The sequence below is a fragment of the Anser anser genome (genome assembly GCF_964211835.1).
Source record: "Anser anser genome assembly, chromosome: 8".
Lineage (NCBI taxonomy): Eukaryota > Metazoa > Chordata > Aves > Anseriformes > Anatidae > Anser > Anser anser.
The window spans coordinates 31,410,326-31,431,437 of record NC_139728.1 but is presented as its reverse complement, the minus strand read 5'-3'; the positions used below and the strand labels follow the sequence as shown (position 1 = coordinate 31,431,437).

The window sequence follows — 21,112 nt, the reverse complement described above, 5'->3', positions numbered from 1 at the left end:
ACTGTCAGAAATAAAAGGCTAGAACTGCTTTTATGACATATACCTCTTTGTATTGACAAAATACTTCAAACAGTTGGTAAAAATTTACATTTCTACAAATTCTAAAAAAATGACACTTCATATCTAAATGGCAAGTTCCACTTTGCCTAGGGCAAAAGGACAGTTTAAAAAAAAAGGTGATTTGACTCCTCAGATTCTAAAATTCAAGCACCACTTACAGTTTTACTCCAAAACTTACTGATTCTAACCAGTAAGGTTTCAGTTCCTGGCATACCAGCCTATTTTGTATGTACAAAGCACTTGCTGCTTCCTCTTTGTGTGTCTTCCATCAGCATCCTAAAAATAAAAGATGAATGTTCATACTTCATTGAAAATACAGAAGAATTTACAAATACGTTTAAGTATTTACCCCTTAATACCTCTAGATTACCATTTCAGCCCGTTCCCTTTATTCCCAAATGAAATAAAAGAATTCTCTTTAGTATAACATATTTAACTCAAGCTAAAATGGCAAGCTTAACAGTTTTGTCACTGTACTTAGTTTTTAAAAAGATGCGAGTTGTTATAGTCTTTTTGAAATACATAGATGAAGAAAAATGGATTCTCTAAAAAGGAACGAGGTAAAGATTCACACATTCAGTGGCGTAAATAAATACCAGTAAAGTTTTATAGGAACAGGAATATAAGTTTACGGGTTTTATTATCAAAGTTTTGTAAAACAATTTCAGAAACTGTACATCAACATGGCACAGACTGTAGCCTACTTTTGTCTTTTTACCTGCACAAAAGTAAAAGCTCTTGAACTTCTGTAACTAAGAAAACAGCTTGCCTACCTACTTTGCATATAACATGGAATCACTGTGTGCATAAGATTACTACTGCAGTGACAGTAACACAAATTTATTAGTTTATACAACTTGAGATCAAGTAGAAAGTACATTATCAAGTAGACTTGCTTTTAAAAGCATACAAAGATCAATTTTAAAATGCACTACCTTTTTGCAACGTGTCTAGCTCATTAACAAATAAAACAACCTGGATTACGAAGACTGCACAAATTAACCTTTAATCACCGGGTACAGTTCAAGCAGAGACTTTCAATCCCAAGGCCCCAGACAAAAAGCTAAGAACCATTACAACTTGTCACTTTTTGCTGCCTGGGATGGATTTGAACTGACAGATTAAAATAAGTCCTCAAAAAGGTCAGTGCATTTTAACCTTGTCAAAGCCAAAAAAATCCACCAGGAAAAGAAAACAAAACAAAACGAACAAAAAAAGCCCAGCCATATGGCTTAAAAACAAAAGAAAAAAACCCTACCTATATCAGAATGCTTATTTTCAGATGTACTGTCATTTTTTGTGTAGTCACACTTAAGACCCTTAAGTAGATCCACCATGTTGTAAGATTTTAGAACATTTAGGATGTTTCTGCCACAATCAACATGCAGTCAGTGCATTCCCTATACTGCTCTATTACTGCAATGAATCAAATTCTAGAAACACTATCATAAGTGAGCTGATTTACTAAAGGAGGTCATACAACAAACAGTCCATGCCTGCTGTAGATGCATGCAGCTTTTTGCTTTTGCTTGAAGCATCACCAAGTTAGTACAGATTGCTTGGATACGCAATCCCTTTCGTCCGGAACAAGAATGGTTACCTTTCTATAAAGCTTTTGATGGGAGTTAGTATCAGGAGCTTTACAAACCATATATAGCTTAGAGCTGTATACATCTAGATTTAGGATTAACAAGTACAGCATAAAAGAATCACACAGGAATGACACTGATGCACGTCTGCAGCTGTGTTCACTGCAAAGGCAAAATTCAGTCACTCATATCCATGTCTTCTTCGTGATGATCATCCCCATTCACTTTGGATTCCCTTGATGAATCTCCACTTCCTTTATCTGCTGTAGACTCCTTTACTTTAGGAGAAGAAGAATCTGCCATTTTCTTTTCTTCCTTTTTCTCCTTCTCGCTGTCATAACCTTGTTCTTCTTCATCATAATCCCTTGTGACCTGCTTCGCCGAGATAAAAAAATAAAAATTAAAACTTGCTTTCAAAGCCCCCGTGGGTTTAAGGTTAATGCTACAGTAAAGGTGGTGAATAAACAGGTTTTTAAAACATACTTTCACATCTTTATCACTTTCGGATTTTCGTTCTCGATCCTTCTCTTTGTCTTTGCTTTTTTTTTTCTTGCTGGTTGATCGTTCCCTCTCATCTCTACTTCTCTCTTTGTCTTTATCCTTCTTTTTTTCCTTTTTATGCCTACAGTGTTTAAGAAGAATGAAAATCACAGTCGCACCATTCCATAAGTAGAACACAAATTACATCCAGACTGTTACCCACTGTTTTAAAAATCTAAAGGGAGAAAGAGTCATGTGCAACTAAGATGCACCATTTGCTTTCAGAAAATAACCAAACATCTTGATTTCTTAGCTCCAGATCAAGGACAAACACCACAAAGTGAAGTCTAATAAATGCTTTTGTTAAGAATAGCAACATTATAGTGTTTTAAGGAGAACCGCAACTTCCACATTTAGGGAAAAGTGATCATAATATGGCTAGGCCACCCAGAAGTCAATTGACCAGTACTGTATAGAGCCAAATAGGCCAAGATCTCTGGATGTCTCTTACTCCTCGTCCCTAGAATAACTCATTTTGGAGCTCTTGGGTACTAACACACAGAAGCTCTATGCTTGAATCCAATTAAATTACGATAAAAGGTAGCAGGCAGCAGAGATCCACTCTCTCTCTTAAGAAGTAAACCCACAGCCTAGGTAGAAGAAACATGCCAAACAAACCATCTGCAAGTTGACCCCACTGTGATCTTTACTATAAGTTCAGGTTCAGAATTTTCCCCCAGAAAGATTTTTTTTAGCCCATTGGCTTACTGACCTTCTTGGGGATGGGGACCGGGACATTTTCCTTTTAGGAGATCTGGGTTTTTTAGGTGACCGTGTTCCACTCCTGCTTCTTCTACGTCTTCTTTCTCTGTAGGGAACAGAGATTAAAGCCTTTTTTTTTTAAGCTACAAATGCATCCATGGCTCCATAATTAGTACTGGTCAAAATGTAATAAATATATATTATAAATAGAAACTGATATTTACTATTAGCAGTACTGCAGAACCCATGCTGTTGCCAATCAGCACAGTAAACTGTTTTCTACTCTACCACTGCCTTAATGAACAAATTAATAGTTTAAACTCTAGTTTAAACTCTTTTAGGGATGCTGGCTCTTACTTTATCCACAACAGACACAAAACAGTTTTGTTCTTGTTAGTACAGAAAGAAGATTTTCGAAGCCACTTTCAAAAAGAACACTACTACACCTCATGCCAGTATATATTCAGAAATCAGGAAATAGTTTAAAAGTGATACAGAGCAAGTAGTACAGTGCTTTGGGGTCAAAGAGACCAACTAGACAACTAAGAGTCAACTATCCTAAGCCCAAATGATACCTCCAGAAAATTACAGTACTGGGAAAAAAAACAGTCTTACAGACACAGGTACAGAGAGTACATATGCACTTGTACAAGCACATGTGCACACGACCAATATATCTGCATCAATCATCATCCTATTAAATACAAGAATGTTCCTTCTATAAAGTGGATAATTCCTTCGATAAAGCGGATAAAGCATACTGGAAATTGAGACTACATAAATTTTTCAAGTTACCATACCTGCTTGTGCTTCTAGATCGTCTAGTTGTGCTGTAGCTCTTGGGAGGAGTTTTAGAACGTTTCTTCTCTTTCTCTTCTTTCTTTTTATCCCTTTTAAAAAAATACACATTTTAAGTTTAAGTCATTTTCAGACTATTCATGTATTCACTACTACTGCTGTATAGGAAAATGAATGAAGACATGACAGTTACACTGGATAGCATAAATATTTCTTTTATTTCTGGGGCCAGTCATATTATATTAATGGAAAAGAAGACAAGACAACATTTATGGAGAAATAAAAGAAGAGCTCTTTTATAACTACTATGCACAAACTCTTCAAGTCTAGATGCCTACATTCCCTGTTTTCTAACGATAACTAACGCATGATTCAGCTAATACATGCTGCAACTGTTGACTCCTAGGAAAAGCACGTTACCTCCTTCTATGACTAACTGTGCACATGTGTAGGGCAAACTATAAAGACGCAACAAGAGATTGCTATTAAAGAGCTGTTTGTTCATTTTTCCATGGATTTTTTTTTTTTTTAAACACACACCAGAATTTAAATTATTTTCTAGAAAATACAATATGTTTAGTGAAGGATTACCTGGTTTTGGATGTGCTCCTAGATCTTCTGCTTCTCTCTCTGGAATGAGACCTTCTTCGCCTTGGACTTTTAGATCGCCTCCGGCTTCTCGATTTTGAATGGGACCTTCTCCTTGACCTGCTTCTTGACCGTCTACCAATAATACATTGGACATGTGAGTTAACACATGAAATGTTGATACACCATTCAGAATTCATCATCTCAATACTGACTTCATTGCAATGCAATGATACAGAAAACAGAATAAAGAGTACAGAAAACCAAGCAAAGGAGTCACATTCAGTCCACTGAGGAAACAGAAAAAAGGAAGTGCACAAATGCTAGACACGAAAGAAGAAATGATGCTTCAGTCAGCTCTCTTACTACGCTCATTGTGAAAAAATAAGTCCTATAGTAGAGAAAAACTGGCAAGTCATGTTGAAACGTGAAGAATTTTTAAATGCTAAAACCAAATAAAGGCCAATTACAGAATATGCATAATATAATAAATATATAATATAATATAAAAAAGAAGTAAGTACAAATGAGAGGGTCACAGTTAAAATGCCTTTGCACAGACGGCTGGCGCAGGCTGCCTAATTGGAGGTTATGAGCCAACAACATAAAATCAGCCAAATGCTTTTGTTTAGGTAGGTCAGTATTAAGATCTTTAGTCACGATACCTACACAGACCTAGGTTTTGATTTTTGACTTAGGTAACTTCCACCAAGCTGAATTTGCTGCACATATTAGAAACAAGCAGCTCAACAGATAAACGTTCAATGTACATCAATAATCATGCTCTCAGAAGTCTCTCAGTATTTGGTTTTAAGACAAGTTATAATTACCACATGGGCACACTGGAAAGAGATTGAAGAAAGAAAAGAGGTTTAATGAACTAGTGCAAAATGGCCTGCCTATGGTAGCTTAAGTGTTGATAGCAGTAAGACCTATGTAAAAATCAAGGCTTTATGCTGTTTCCTATCTGAAACAAGAAACAGTAAGTTATTTAAAAACAGAGTCCAAACAATCCTAAAAAAAGGCAGCCCTGACAGAGGATGTCCCATTCTTACAGTTCCTGAAGTGGTTTAAGGTATTTTTGAGGTATTTTTGCTAGCATTACTCTCCCAGCTTTCGTATAAAAAGAGGAATAGGCCTCCATCTCACTACATTCAAACCAAATCACGGTCATAGCTTTGTTCAGAACATTTGCATTCTCTTTTTTGTCAGCCTCCACGAGTCCAGTGTCACTTTGAAGTAGTAATTCTGAAGAAATTGTTCTGGTTTTTTGTTTGTTTAAGGAAATACAGTAACTACCTGTGTCTAGATGAAGAAGGTGTCCTCCTCCTCCTCGAGCGTGATCTTGACCTTGAATGTCTTCGTTTTTCATCTTTTTTATCTGGAGTTGGAAAGGAAAAGTATAGTTAAAAAGATGCTAATGTTATTTTAGTAATCAAAAAGATTTTATAAAGGAAAACAAGTTGGGCTTCACACTATACATATAAATACAATAACGAAAACCTAAGGAGTTCTTTTGACATTTCAAAATAGGCCTTATCTTTTTTTTTTTTCCCCAAAAGACAAGTCAAAGAATGAACAGATGACAAAGACATGTATGTGAGATAAAACCAACAAAGTTGTATGCAAAACTGAAGAAGTCAAAATTCAGGCAATTCTTAATTTAAGACAGATTAAAAAAATGACAACTGCAGGGCAATGAAAGCCTTGTTAAAATCCCTGCATCTCTGCCATTTTGTGAAGGGCTAAAGAATCTCTCAGATGGTTTTGAATATGTTCCAAGTAATTTCTCCTAGGCACCAAGTGATAAGACAAGGGGAAATGGCATCAGGTTGTGCCAGAGGAGGTTTAGGTTGGCTATTAGGAGAAATTTCTTTACTGGAAGGGTCGTGCAGCACTGGGAGTAGGCTGCCCAGGGAAGTGGTTGAGTCACCACACATGGAGGTCTTCAAGAAACACGTAGATTTAGAACTTAGTAGCAAACATGGTTTAGTGGTGGACTTTAGTCCTTTTTAGGCTAAAGGTTGGACTACATGATCTTCGACTTTTTTCCAACCTGAATTGTTCTATGATTCTACTTCTCAGACTTAGTGGATCCGACATTTGTGAATGAACTGCTGCACCTCATTTTAAAATAGAAATCTACAGAACTGAACTCCAAAAGAGAAAAATATTTACTAACGTCTGCAGATCAGGAATTAAAAGAAAGAAAAACATCGCCACGAACAAACATATCAAAGATGTCAAAGTGAAGTCTCTTGCTGTTTCCAATGAAGTCTCAGAGATAGCAATATGAACTTCAAACAGCGGAAGCTCAAGCATTTTGCTATCTTCAAATCAAGTCAACTTTGGAAAAACAACAGATGATTCCCTGCATCATTCTGCAGGACACTTGCAGCATTAACTCTGTAGCACAATTAAACGCTTGTGAACTATAAATTCAGTCACCACAGATCATGAAAGCATTAAGCCAATATTGTGCTGACCATTACTTTTTGCCATACAGTACTTAAAAAAAAACACCTTGAATTGAAAATTCCATGATTTAAAATTACCTGGCTCTATAGCAGCAGAAATTAATGACTGTGCTTCTCGTACTCTTTTCATTGCTTCTTCTATTTCTTTACTGGAGGTATCTGATTTCAGACTTGGTGAAACAAGACCTGCAGCTACATGGTTCAACCTGGAATAGAAAAACAGAATTTTATCTATTCAGTACGTCAGAATCCAAACATCACAATCCTCCATTGTCAGTTTATAGCCTATCCAAAATGACTGATCCAAGTGAAACAGACCCTGTCTGCATTTTGTCATCACTCAAATAACAGAGAAGTAAGTTTATGATGAAAAAGTCCAGAATGAAGTCTGCACTGACAACAGTTGTATAAAATACCAGCACACATGGCTTTAGAATTCTAGTATGCTATAAATAGGAGAGTTCACATTGTCTTGCATAGGCAAGTTTCTAATGACGCTTTTCAGTACATTTTTGTATAATGCAATTTCAATTTTCATCACCTGAAAGAGCAACTCCACAGGAAATATATTACACAGTAGAAAGTCAGTTTCCACTCTATAAGCCACACTGAGAACCCCACAAACAGTGATGAAAATTAAATTTCAGAAGTTCTGCTCTACATGGTAGTTTTAAAGACAATCAGGCATACGCAACCATACCTCTGACTGATATTATTTAATATATTACCCTCGATAACTAGTTTGTTCAACTAATTGTACATTCTCTCCTTACAGAAATGTCAATTTAAAAGAGAATAATATGCTGGAATAAAATTAAAAATGGAGATAGAACATATCCAGCTTTATCCACCGGTATCGCTCTTCACATATTATAACGTTTTGGACAAAATCGTTCTTTTTCTATAAACTGAAATAAAAACTAGCAAATACATGTGTTTATTGTTATTTGCTCCTTCTTCTATAAAGTAAGAAGACCTGCTATCTTTTATTACCTTCTGACAGCTGTAACATATGTAGATTCTTATTCTAGTCTTTTACAACTGTTGCTCACTTTGGATCATTCTCAACCATAGCTTGTTTAAAGGGGTGCGCTGCCCCTCTGGCAAAAACATCATACAAGAAACTAAATTTCTGTCTTTAACACAATTAAATTCCAGGGTGGACTGGTGTTATTCCATAGATCCAAGGCTGAATAATCTTAGTTTCCTGCCCCTCTTCTCCTTACTACAGAAAACAGAACCCACAAAAGATCTCTAAGATATTAGGTTTCTCCGCAAGACTGGATACTGAATCGCAGCAGATATAATTGCCAAGATTAAGTGTACTGGACAAATATTTGTAAATACTGAAGCTTACTTTGGATCCACTGTGCTCATAAGTTTTAGTAGCTGATCTGCTGCAAGAGACTGTGGGAAAAAAAAAGTTAAAAGCATGTCAGAAGATGCATATGCTTAAGATTATCATCACCCTCAGCAATGACTATACAAAAATCCCAGCAGTGTCCATACAAAAATCTCTACAGATGAAAAGAAAAAAAGAGGGGGACGAGGACACAAAACAAGCCCCCAGTAACTTACAGACAGAAAGATATACCATTTTATTTTAAAACTTGTGGATGGGGGTGAGGGTGGGGACGAAGGTCTGACCGCTACATTTCAGGGATGCTTAAGTACTTCTTTTTCCCCCCAAAGGGGCCAAACAGACTTTCCTGTGTGGTATCAAAGCACTTCAAAATACAAACCGGTACATACTTCTGGTATTTACAAGTTATTTCTCTGTCACTCCAAGAGAATAGCAACCTCATCAGGGAACTAAGTCACACGCCCATGGAAAGTCTTCAGTGTCAACTTATAAATATGCAGTAGCTTCTTTACTCTAAAAATTTCATTACAAAATGTATTTTACAGCTCTTAGAAAAATCCAGGTATTATCACCGCTGGTAACATCACGAACCAATGGTATATTAACAAAGCAAAATGTTTTGTTCACAATACATTAATAGATACGGAGGCAGCCATTTGCTGAATCCAAACAGCTTTACAATCAACTGGTTTAAGGAAAAAAAGAAAGTGATTCATCATTCCAAATGTGTATTTTTCTAATTTGCATTTAGAATGCTTATTTTGCTTTCTTTTATTTTGTTGTCACTATTATTTGGTTTTGTTTTACGTGTGGCATGCAGAAATAGAATGCTAAATGAAGGATTTCTTAAAGAAGCATTACTAATTTAATGCAATGTTTATCTACAGAACATGCTGTCTGTACAGTATTTGGTTCTTATATAAGCCTTTGGTGATGTTTTAGAATCACAGAATCATAAAGGTTGGGAAAGACCTCCAAGATCATCTGGTCCAACCAGCACCTTCCCAGCAACATCACCCACCAGTGTTTTGTAACACTTGTTCAAACCTAAGTACAGTACTTCCTGATCTTCACGCTGGTATTTAATACACTGGTGAACACTAAAAGCGTCATGAATCTTAGCCCATCTGTCTACATGCTAGGGACAATAAAGAAAATTTTAGAATGTGTGACATACCTGAGAGTTTAAGTTTGCTCCAGGAAGCCCAAGAGCAGCTAGGGCAGGATCAAGAGCAGGAGCTCCTAAAGCAGCTAAAGGAACAGCACCAATCTGTAACAAAGACAGCAATTAGTCAAAGCCATATTAAAATCGATAAAAAGCTGATAATTCAAAGTTTACAAGCATTACATGCTTGGAGATTTGAAGCTAGCCAGAAAAACTTTATAGTAAGGTCAATAAGAGTACTTCAGTACTTTCTATAAATACCCTCAAATGAAAGTGTTTCCTCTGCATCCCAGCAGGTAAGAAAAAAAAAGTAAATCCTTCTAATACATTCAAGAAATAGTTTAAAATGAAATTCTGTCAAGAGTTACTATGATAATTCATTAAAAGTTTCTGAGCCAATTACCTCCTATTTAAGTCAGTCCAGGATTTGAAATTAACATATTTTATGTTAAAAGACTATTACATTTCTTTATTTTTCTCAAATTTGGTTAAAAATGGCAAATAGTTTAAAAAGCTTCTGGGAGAATGGGTCTGAATTCCTTAAGACATGGATCTAGAAGCCTCATAAAAGAACATCATTTTTCGGCCATTTAAAGTGAGATGACCAAAACGCAGACTGGAACCAACCTGCTGAAAAACTCATGATCTTACACTAATCAGACGGTTCACAGTTGCTATGAGGTCTTGTTCTCCCTCCCATTACTTCTCTCTTTTTCTTCTCTTTTGGTCTGCTCTGGCACTTGTGAGTGTCATTTGTCAACCAGTTCAACAAAGCTGCTAGATAAATTATTGTTGTGCTGCCTGCAACAAGCTTCTTCCATAACTTTCAGGTTTCAAAATTATACTTCAGACTTTTCCCTCTCCGTAAGGTTAAAAGGAGCTCCTGAGCAGTGGCAAGTACATCTTCAATGCAATCAGAAATAACAGAAGCTACACAAAATCCTAAGCACAAGCTGAAGATGTAATCTGAAAAGTGCAGAATTAACAAAGCCTAACTCTTATTAATTTGCCTCTTGTACTTTGCTTCTCTATTCTGTAGTAAGATATGTTCTTTGACAGAAATTTTCCATACTGTACTACTCTTACTGCTCATCTTCCATGTGAATTTTTGTGTATTTAGATAGAGAAAATACATACTGCAATTTTCTCCCCCCTTAAGCTGGAGTATTAATGGAAGTTCTCTCTCCACAGCACATCACTCTCTCAAACTTCAAGAATTTAAACTTCCATCTGTAAGATCTCCACTCCTTGTCCAACTTGTCAGTAAGTGTATGATGGAGAAGAGAGGGATAACAAATCGATGCAAACACAGAGGCCAGGAGACACCAGAAGTGTCATATTACGGAAACAGCAGCATTCCACCTAGCACCTGGTTACTGCTTTGCCACAAATTGTATCAGACAGCTGTAACAACACTATCCATCAAGATACACAAGCTAGGACATTCTAGGAATCGGCATTAGCACAGTGTATTTGCCCCCCACCCCCCAAAGAAACACAACAACAACAAAATAATCAAATTAGCATCTAACGATATATCTGATAGTTTCCCTTCGCTTCAGTCTTAATTGGAAAGCCTACCTGAGAAAGTGGGTTGGGAGTAGGCAGGAGTCCACCCCCAGGCAGCAGACCTGCCACAGCATTAGCTGGTGCCAAGAGAGACAAAGCCTTAGTCTCATCAGGAATAACTCCTGCAGAGAAATAGCCTGGCATTAGAAGGCATTCTATTTCAAAGGCAGAAAATACACAAATACACCCAGAAAATGTCTCCCTGATACACCACCTGAGTTTGTTGAAAGTACTTATGTTGGCTAAAATACAAAGCTTGATGTCTATTAATATTTATCATTAAATTTTTTTGTCAGAACGAAACTTCAATGTGTGAAAATTTGACTGTTCCTTTTTCTCTACAAATGGTTAAGTATCTAGAGCAAAAAAATAGCACAATACACACTACTTTTTTGTTAACACTGCCAAGATTTCATCACCTGTACTCGATTTTTAAGTCATGAACCAAACGTAAGCAAGCACAGTCGGTTCTCCAGGGGTGTGCTCTCAACTTTCAAAAGCTGTTTTATGAACAACGACTCGTGTCGGCTGCTTCACTATAAAGCACACAGAAAAATCAAGATACACAAGACAAAAAAAGTTTGATTTAGGGGTTAATAATATGGTACAGTTCACTATGTTTTCTTTTACACCTACCATATAAATTTTGTAAAACTTAAGAGAAGGTACGGAAATATATTTTGTTGAATCAAGCGTAGGGCTTTTGCTGACTTGTCAAATAAGAATGAAAGTCTCTGCAGATCTTCAAATACACGCTCTGTGTGTCTGTGGGTGGACAGGTGCATACGTACAGTATATGGTGGCACATTCCTTACCTGTGCAGTAAAATGCTTATGTTCCAATATGTGCCATGCTTATTGTACCAAGAATGCTGCTACATACTGCCATTTCAGAAGAAACTTCCGGCCCCAAATCTTGCAGCCAACTAAGACAAGTGTCTTATTTTACTGCCTGCTCTGCACATATAATTTTAAGGGTCCTACTGTGAAACAAGTACTTAAGTCGGTATTTTTTATTCTATCCAACAGCAAAAGCCCTATACAGATGGATTAATTTGTTAATGTGCCCAAGCCCCCAAAATGAGAGTTCAATAAAACAATTTTACTATATATTTGCAAATACCAGTAGTGTTTCTGTAATACATATTAAGAAACTGCATCTCATCATAAAACATACAATATGTACAGGGCACTTAAGAGAAACTGGATAAGCTGCAGAAGAAAACTGTTGGGTGGTATTTTCAGCAGGGCCTGGTATATAGTTCAGGCTGAACCAGGGAAAAGAACTGTAAAACACAACAACAAAAAAGAAAAACCACTGTTAAATAAAGGTAATGGTTCCTTCCACCTATACTGAGAAGTGCCGATAATATAAACAAATGTATAATACACAGCACTGTTATCTTGCTTGTGTCATTGAGCTGTCATCAATTTAGATACCCAAAGTTATGGAGGGAGAGGGGGGAAAAAGGTCATTTAGATAAAGGGCATTAATGCATAAATATATTAACATACCTACAGAAAGATTATGGGGTAATTTTGCATGCAAAATTATGTCTCAGAGGATATTTATAAATTATATCTAAACATTTCAAATTAGTGCAACTACAACATTTCTGGCATCTAAATACAAATCCTCAGACTTATTTTGAGACACCTCATAGAAGATCTGCATTCATTAAAAAAATCATGCATCCGATCCTCTAATTGTTTTTTAAAAAAGTATTTAGAAATAAATAAACTACAATTAAAAAAAAAAGCAATGAGGCCCCTCACCAGTTAATTTTCATGCTTCAAGAGTTTTTTTTACTGCTGCTTTGTTAGAACCATGAAATACTGTATGAATGTGTAGAAATGAAAGAAAAAGAAACAGACAAAAGAAACAAACATTAACCAAAGAACCTAAATACCCCCCCCAGCCACCTTTAATCTTAGAGTTCCTTCCAAATCTAGGAATATCACAGTGAAAATTACAATTAATACTAAACCTTACCGTAGACTTTGTGTATAGTTCTATAACACAAAGCAACAGCCAACACCAAAATGTCTGTGTATGCTACAATTGGAGTGCACTTGTGATATAGGGGATAAGTATTGCACTAAACAGACAATAAACATTCACTTTAGCGACAGGCAATATTAATACAGAATTATCACAGCAGAAAACAAAAGCAAAAAGGGCCCAGTTCAGCACACCAGTTAAGCATCTGCCTGACTTTAAGCACGTGAGCAATTCCACTGTGGCTTTAAGAACCTTGCTGTATCGTGCTTAAATAAGTTGGTGAATTGGGAGCCTGGCAGTATGTATTTGGAGGGAAAACTATACTCCAATACAGGGACAAAAGCGTATGATTACAGAACAAGGGGGCATAACTTTATCGGCTGAACACATCTCTTGCGACATGCCACAACAGCATGCCAAACCCATTATCATTCTGATTTACCACCACAAGAAACAGCCCATAAGGAACTCCGTGACTTAAACGGGCCCATTAAAATATGATAAATGGGTATTTTATTTTCTTTATACAGTCCAAACCAAAACTACTGGGCAGATTTCTCTATGTGCCAGATTTATCCACCATCAAGCACAATGGACAAGTCAGACGGACAAAGAGAAAATTGTTTTTATCCTTACTGGAAAAGTTAAACACTAACATTCTTCACCATTGGCCTTGGAGAGTATTTCAGTATAAACTCAGATGGACCGCTACTTTATCAGGCTTTAATATAAAGAGGAGAATGAGATGTCTTTCAACTGCTGTTATACCTAAACTAGCGAAAGCAGAGGCAATAACTCAACAGCAATTTCAGAACGTGTTCTGTACTTGCAAAAAGCAGCAAGTCTCAGTCAAAGGTCATGCTGCAGATTCCTACAGCCCATAAATTAAGTTTTCGTATCTTTTAAATTGCAGGAATACGAAGATAAGACAGCTCCCCAGGCCTCAAAAGACATTCTATAGCATTATGTCTTGGCAAAAGGTCTGAACCCAGGCCATGTACCAAATTTATTATTGTAGCATGACTTAATCTGCAGAGGTTGTATTTAATTCAAGCAGTTTGGGAAAATCCATTATTTCAGAAGTAAATCAAGAAACAGTACAATGGAAATCAATTACTTCTAAAGCAAGTCTAGAAGAGTTTAATAAGACTTCTGCAAGAAGAGGTGTCTTCTCAGCACTTTGCTTTTAAGTTCCAAAAACCCTGCTCATTGCCTTTCAAATTACTGTAACACCCTAAAATGTAAAAATAAAAAGAAGAAGAGAAAATGTAGTTAACAAGTGGTTACACCAGGAAAACACTTGGGGACTTGAGTGCTTGCTGGCCTTTAGTTAATGTCTAGAATCCCCTGTAGCTGCAGAGGACCCACTGTTTTTCAGTCATCTGGAAGGGCTTTGCATTTGCCTTCTCCACTACAAAAATCACACACACAAATAACAGAGAGAAGAGTTTATTATTTAGTGAAATTCTATAAAATATAGCAAGGCTGAACAAGAAAACTTGGAATAAAAACTAGCACCAGTGCCCGTTTGGCACCTCTTGGAAGATCTCGCTTCCCAATTAAACCATAATTATTCAAACCCTTGGTATATTGGAGTTCACAACGAGAGTGAATGGCTTTCCAGGGAAGCTCCCAACTAAATACAGTGGCAGCACCTCTCAAAACGTTAATCTACTCTCCCATGTCCTCTCAGGGAGGGAGAAACCGTTCTCATGAAGAGACTTATGCATATGTGAAAGAAGCAAAGACTTATTAAGGCAAAATTTCCTTAAAATGTTGACCTGTTTGCGTAAGTTCACTTAGGAAAACATCTCACTGAAATTGATAAAGAGCGTAATTTGCAAGTAATTCTGCCTAAACTGTTCATATTCTAAACTGAAGGCATACAAACCCAGTAAGAGTTAAACTCCCCAATTTCATTCAGTGTTGCTAAACAACGAAGAAATATTTAATCCATGGGCAAATTGCAATATACCAAGGGTTTCAAAATGTTAATCTCTCATATGTTCGACATTTTACTAATCCTCATTTTTGTGAACTATACCGAAACGAAATGCCATCATATGTTGGCTTCATAGGCCATTAAACAATTCACAAACCTTCTGCATATGGTACGACTATCAACGCTCTGTCAACGAATACAGTGTTTGTCAGATGCTGGGCCACAACTGCCGAGTCGGGATCATGGAACTTTACAAAACAGACACGTGATGAAACAGGCAAAGGAGAATCACTGGAAAAGAAAGAAAAAGAAAGAAGTTAAATGGAAACTTGTCTGCCATCATGAGACTTGTAACTAATGCGGTCTCTCCCCTTTCACCAAACGAGAAAGTTGTTTGGACTATGTAAAAAATTACAGCTGGATGAAGCCACTTTCCTGTAAAATCACAGAAACAGTTTCATTGCCTCATCTGTAACTGAAAATGAATTCTAGTACGCAGGATATATCTGTGCCCAGTCACCTGAATGCAAATGAGTTTTCATGACCTATCTGTGAGAAAGGAAGGCTATGAAGCGCTTAAGAGAAATAAAATTATCTTACTTCATATATGACAGAAGTTCACAAGAACAGTAGTTTTATACTCTCTGCTTTAGCCCCCACATCAGATTTTTGCAGCACACTGTGAAGAGGATAATGATGCAAGATACCAGTATGATTTTCCCTATTAACACAGTTTCAGGAAAGCTTCTAACCCAACCTCCATTATACTTCTCTTAGCCAAACACTCACGCACAAAAACTGCCAAGTTCATTTTGAGGGGCTGTACACTGCTAAATATATGCCTACTACTCAGCAGTAACAGCACCAAACCCATAAAATTCAGGAAATTCACGTAGGCAAAACTACAGCTGAAATCTCACCAGCAGGTGAAAACTTTCTAAACAACCCACCAGTAACCATAAAATTCTTCGTAAGACGGGCCCCTGCCTACCCCGCAGCTCACACAAGTGCCTGTCAGCAGAGCTGCGGAAAAATCCTCGGGCATGGAAAATCCAAAAGAGACCGCGCAAGTTTTGAGTGACTTCAAAAAATAGAAGTGTGTCCTTCCTACGAGAGCAGGAAAGAATTATACACCAAACAAACCCAACGTGCATGGGGGGGTGGTAGTGGAACAAAATCAACTCAATAAAGGTCCAGAATACTTTTCATAAATCCATATAGCCAGAAAACCACGCAGATGTTCCTTTAGCAAGAGGCATCAACTACAAGAGAGCAAAAGAAAACGTTACGCAGACAACTGTGCCGCAGATGAGCTAAGAGCTGCCTACAGAAGACCCCGAGCAGATGCAGCAAGCAGCAGCAAGTCCCTCAAACCCCAGCTTCTAACCAGGGCCAGATACGCCTACCCTTCAGATCTGCCCTCAAGCATCAGACACAAATTATTCCAAAGAGCTAGGTGTGAATGATGCTGAGGAACTCCTCACGACAATCACCTGCCTTCACTAAGCAGGTACCCAGAAACAGGTACAGTAGTAGTTTTTTGAAGTGCATCCCATTGCCAAACCCATCTAAGTGAAGAAAACTGATCCAAGTCTTTAATCAACTGAGAGAGAACTTGTCAGAACTTAGGAGCACGGAGAATGACTTTGATGCCAAACAAGAACACCACCTAATACAAGTTTTTGTCGGGGCAAATGCCAAAACACTACCTAACCTTCACCACCAAGCAGAGGCGCAGCCCAACGTGCAAGTTACGTAAACTCAACAGCTGTCTTCAATGACAATGACATTAAAAACTAGATTGGAGCCAGTGCGTTTTATCTTTTAAAAGTACTAAAGCCAGAAGCATCCACCTCATCCAGCATCGTGCAGTTAGTAACTTGGAATGTAACACTGTAGAGACAAACAGCGCTGAGTTGAAGATTTGAAATTATCTCATTTCTACCTATCGAATGCACCTTAGAGTGCCAAAACAGAACGTTTTCTAAAGGAGTCTGCAGAAACGTAAAAAGAAAGAAGCATGAGCAAATAGTGTTTAATAAAATCACAGTGGTAAAGTTTTAAGAGAAGTAAATCAAGGAGTTTGAGCATACCCAGATGGTGTGCTAATCTAAGTTATAAAAAAAGTAAGCAATTTATTATTTAAACGCAGAACAGCATTTTCACACCTATTCTTAGAATACCTGCGATAACGTGGCAGTACGGAACAGAGCGGATTCTGTTCACAGGCGCGCATCAGGCGACACGGAAGCTCCCCTACATACAAAACCAGGCAACTAGCGAGGTCTGCGAAAGCAACTGAGCCTAACACGTGCGGCTATGCTCGTGCGCTCCAGCATTTTTAAAAACAAGTGCACCAACGTATGTTCAATGTATTCCCAATCACACATCCAACCTGCGGCTGCGAACAGAACACGCACAACGGATGCCAAGGATAGGCCGTTCTGACCCAACAGAGACGGACCACGTCAGTAACTTCCACACACCACTGGGACAAGCGCTGGGACACACGACGACCTACTGTGGCTCGACACTGCATCGATTCTGGAGTACAACGGGGCACTCCAGCCTTCACCTCCTAACCCCCGAATAGAACCAGAGCTCCCGCACACCGCAGCCAGCATTTTAAACATTAACCTGATCTTTGAAGGCACGCTCCTGCCGCTTACATAAACGTTCTCGCTAACGTAAAATCAAGCTAGGAGCAGGCTGGAGTGACTAGATGGTGCGAGCAAGAGCTGCTCTTCGGCATTACCATATTCATACTGGAGTGGGAAGAAGCAGAGTAAAAATACCCAGCCGTGCTCCTCACTTCGAAGTCCAAGTTGTCATCCTTTTCTCACGGAGCACCCAGCTCCCAGCGGTAGCTGCAAGCAAAGCCGGGATTCTGCGGAGCGCCTCCGTCTAGCTGTCACTTCAGTTATTGCAGAGGAGGGAAAAGATCTCGCAATTACCGTGTCATCCAGCTTATCAAATTATTAAGATGTACGTTCCTAATTTTATTAAGCTTTAACTCTGCAGATGTTAGTTTTCCATCCAATGTGCTTTTTTCTCGGTAAACTTCTCCATCCGTAACAATTTGACCGGACCGTTCCTATCCACAGGCAAGGCCAGAAAACACACCGGTGTAACACCGACAGCAGTCCTACCAGTAAATCCTTTTGTACTTACATTTTGATGTAAAGGCACTTTTCTTAGGCTAAACAGGATGTGCTGAAATTAGCTTTTTTTTCTTTTTAAAAAAAAATGTGTGGATGTATCTATATTTCTTTTTTCAAGCCCTTTCCGAAGTCCATTCCCTCCAGTTTTCAGTGTTGCCTGTCACGGAGCTGGGGAAAAGCAGAAGCAGCAGGGATGAAACCCTCCTTTTCAAGGAAGAAAAGTCACGGAGCCGGCTGTGGATTACAGCTGCAACACGAGGCTGAGGCGCACATAAAACCTGTAACAGCTGATTAAATAAACTAGGATGGGGATGGATGATGGCAGGGAAGGAGAAATGGAGAGAAGTTCAGGAAGCTTCTGTTCTGGAAGCCCACGATGATAACAAACTTCTACAGGGGACAGCAGGATCAGAGTGACAGGAGAGAAAGATCAGCTAAGGAGGAGAGGAATGGAAACAGAGTGCCCAGGAACAGCACGTGTAAGAAAGAACCCCGGTATAATCTGGGACAGAGAGATTCGGATTAGGGAGAGAATTTACGCATTTGTCCTTTACCGCCCAAAACGGGTGAATGCCAACGGCCGGGAGAAGCCAGGAGAAGGAACTGGAAAGCATTCAAAGAGATGAAAGAACCTGCTGCTGCTCGGAAATAAACCTCTCTTCAGGGTGAAGTGAAATTGAAGACTAAAGCATCCCTCCCACCGCAGTTTGCCGGCGGAGCAAAGCACTGCCCCCTGGCGCTGCATCCCGGCACGGGCCTGCCGCGGCCGATCCCTGCGCACCCCAGCGGAGACCCGCGGCGGGGCTGGGGGTGCCAGGCAGAGCCCTCGGCATCTCTGCTGGGACAGCCACACAACGGGAACAGCAGAAAAAAACTTAAAATAGTCAAATTAGAAATTTAACCCCAGCCCCCAAACCCACGAGTTCTCGTTTCATCAACAGCACAACCTTTACCTAATTTAAATAGCACGCACAATTTGCATAAGTGCTATTTTTCCACCAAGCCCTACGCTCTGCAACGAAGACACAAAGTTCAATCCCACAGCTCTTCAGCATTTTCTCCATTTCCGTGCAAGACCACTTAGCTACGATGCGTTTCCTCTTCTGCATCAACCTCTTCTAGAGCTCTGCCTTTTTCGTAAATACTCGGAAGCCATCCCGACATCCCTGCGCTTCGAAGTACTGCCTTCCTCTTTCACTTAGAGATTGGAAGCCTAAGAAATGTAGGCCAAACGTTTTCGCTGAGTTTTAGTCTCCTGCTTTGAGATACTTGGAATCTGGGTCACTGGCATTATTTGCATCGTGCTGCCTTCTCCTTGGTCAGCAGCGAGCCCTCGGGGGCACAGAGTGAAGGCAGGCGGCTCACTGTTCTTCTGCAGCAACCAAGTGGCCCGGCTGAAGCCACAAAACCATCGGTGCCAGAACAAAGGAGGCAGAAGCCAGTAGGCAAGTGCAGGAGCCCAGCCTGGCGGAAACAAACTTACACCAGGACACAATCCAAAAAGTTTCCCTCGAACACAGGTATGCCCTGGTACCCAGCTAGTACCAAACGCTACAGACACAGGGATACAATTCAGCCTCCCCAGAGCCAGATGTCCCTTCTCACCGCCCAGCCCTACCACATACCCCTCGCAGGCTTCTGAGCCAGGTCTCGCGGGGCCAGCACCTCACAGCACATTTGTGCAAAGGAGGTAGGTCCCGAACACACAGCCGGCCTCAGGTGTGGCAAAAAGAGAGCTGCTGGGCTGGGCTTTTTTTTTTTCCCTCCTCAGAACACTTCATTCGAAAGCACAGAAGCGATCTTCCAACACATTAGTTAATATGTATCTAAAACAGTACAAAGTTTCAGAAACAGAACTCACCTATAGTAACCTCTCTTGAAAACTGGACAAAACATAAAAGTATCGAGCAGCAGGTCAAATAACTGCATTTTTTTTTTTAAAGGTGGTTCACTTTGTTGGCTGCTGAGCACTGCTCTTATGCCGCTGCAGTACAGCTGTCCCGGCCCTCACAAAGCAGCGCTCAGGCCTGGCACTGTCCCACACCCCAGCTACGAACACATCCCCCTTCCTTCCGCGCTTTAATTCCCGACACGATGTTACCGCTGGCCAACTCAAAGGAACTGCACGGAGACGCGAAATACTGATTCTCAGCGTGCCTCTGTGACTGGCTGGCGGGATGGACAAGCTCCCCCGGCTTTGGGGTAGCAGCGATTGAAGGCTGAGTGATAAAAAGAACGCTCCGTGATGCCTTTTTCCCTGAAAACGGCACGGATCTCGTTTGCATACAAGCCACCAGCCGCCCGCTTTGCGTGAACTTTTACAAGGGAAGCACAGCGATGTCCCTAACGCCAGCTGGGGACCAGGCCCCCGGGAGCCTCCTGCAGCCCCGCTGCCCGCCCTGCCCTGCCCGCACAGGCGGCTCCCCTGGAAAAGGGGCCTCAAAGGCCCCAAGGGCCCGCGCCTCGGGGCCGTGCCGAGCCGTGCCGGGCGCCATGGCGGCGGGAGGCGTGCCGGGGGGGGGGGGGGGAGGGGATAGGGCCGGGGCCGGGCGGGCCCCGCGGACTCACTCCGGGGGGAAGAGGCGCAGCTCCTCGATCTTTCCCAGGAAGCCGAAGAGCGTCCGCATCTGCTCGGAGCTGGCGCTGGGGGACACGTTGGTCACCTGGATCACGTCGGTGCCGCTGCTGGAGGCCATCGCGCCGCCGCTGCGAACACACGGGGAGAGGGGAGGGGGGTCAGGGGGGCGAGGGCCTGGCGGCTCCCCCGGCTCCCCCGGTTCCGGGCGGCTCCGGGCGGCCCCCAGCGGCCCCCCCCCCCGCTCGGTCCCGCCCCGGCCCGGCCGCTCCCGGTGCCGCCGCCCCCGCCGCGCCGCGCGGCGCCTCACCCGCCCGCCGGGCCGCAGTATCCCACAATCCCCCGCCGCCGCCCCCGCGCAGGCGCAGCGCGCGCGCGCCCCGCCGCCGCACGCAGCCCCGCGGCCCGCACCGAGCCGCCGCCGCCGCCGCCACCGCGCGTGCGCGCCCCCTCCCGCCTCAGCCGGGAACGCGCGAGGGCGGCGCCTGCGCGGTGGGGCGAGAGGGGAGGGAGGGGGGGGAAGGGGCTGCTGCGCCTCCGTGCGTGCGCGCCGGGAGTGTGGCGCATGCGCAGAGCGGTCGG

The 21,112-nt window shown here is 41.0% G+C and overlaps 1 protein-coding gene across 5 annotated transcripts; it reads right to left on the bottom strand.

Moving 5' to 3' along the window:
- Window positions 1–664: 664 nt before the first annotated feature.
- SRSF11 (serine and arginine rich splicing factor 11) lies at window positions 665–21,112 on the bottom strand. 5 transcript variants are annotated; one of them, XM_083846817.1, is made up of 13 exons: window positions 20,841–21,112; window positions 20,524–20,661; window positions 14,952–15,085; window positions 10,864–10,973; window positions 9,295–9,387; window positions 8,112–8,161; window positions 6,833–6,960; window positions 5,577–5,658; window positions 4,281–4,412; window positions 3,692–3,781; window positions 2,902–2,997; window positions 2,133–2,271; window positions 665–2,024 (listed from the first exon to the last, which is right to left on the bottom strand). In XM_083846817.1, the coding sequence occupies exons 1-13, from the start codon at window positions 21,095–21,097 to the stop codon at window positions 1,827–1,829; spliced, it is 1,647 nt and encodes a 548-aa protein (XP_083702943.1). In that variant the 5' UTR covers window positions 21,098–21,112; the 3' UTR covers window positions 665–1,826. The 5 variants fall into 5 exon arrangements, with proteins under 5 accessions (XP_083702943.1, XP_083702944.1, XP_083702945.1 ...); XM_083846818.1 differs by having other exon boundaries at window positions 665–2,021; XM_083846819.1 differs by having other exon boundaries at window positions 20,942–21,065.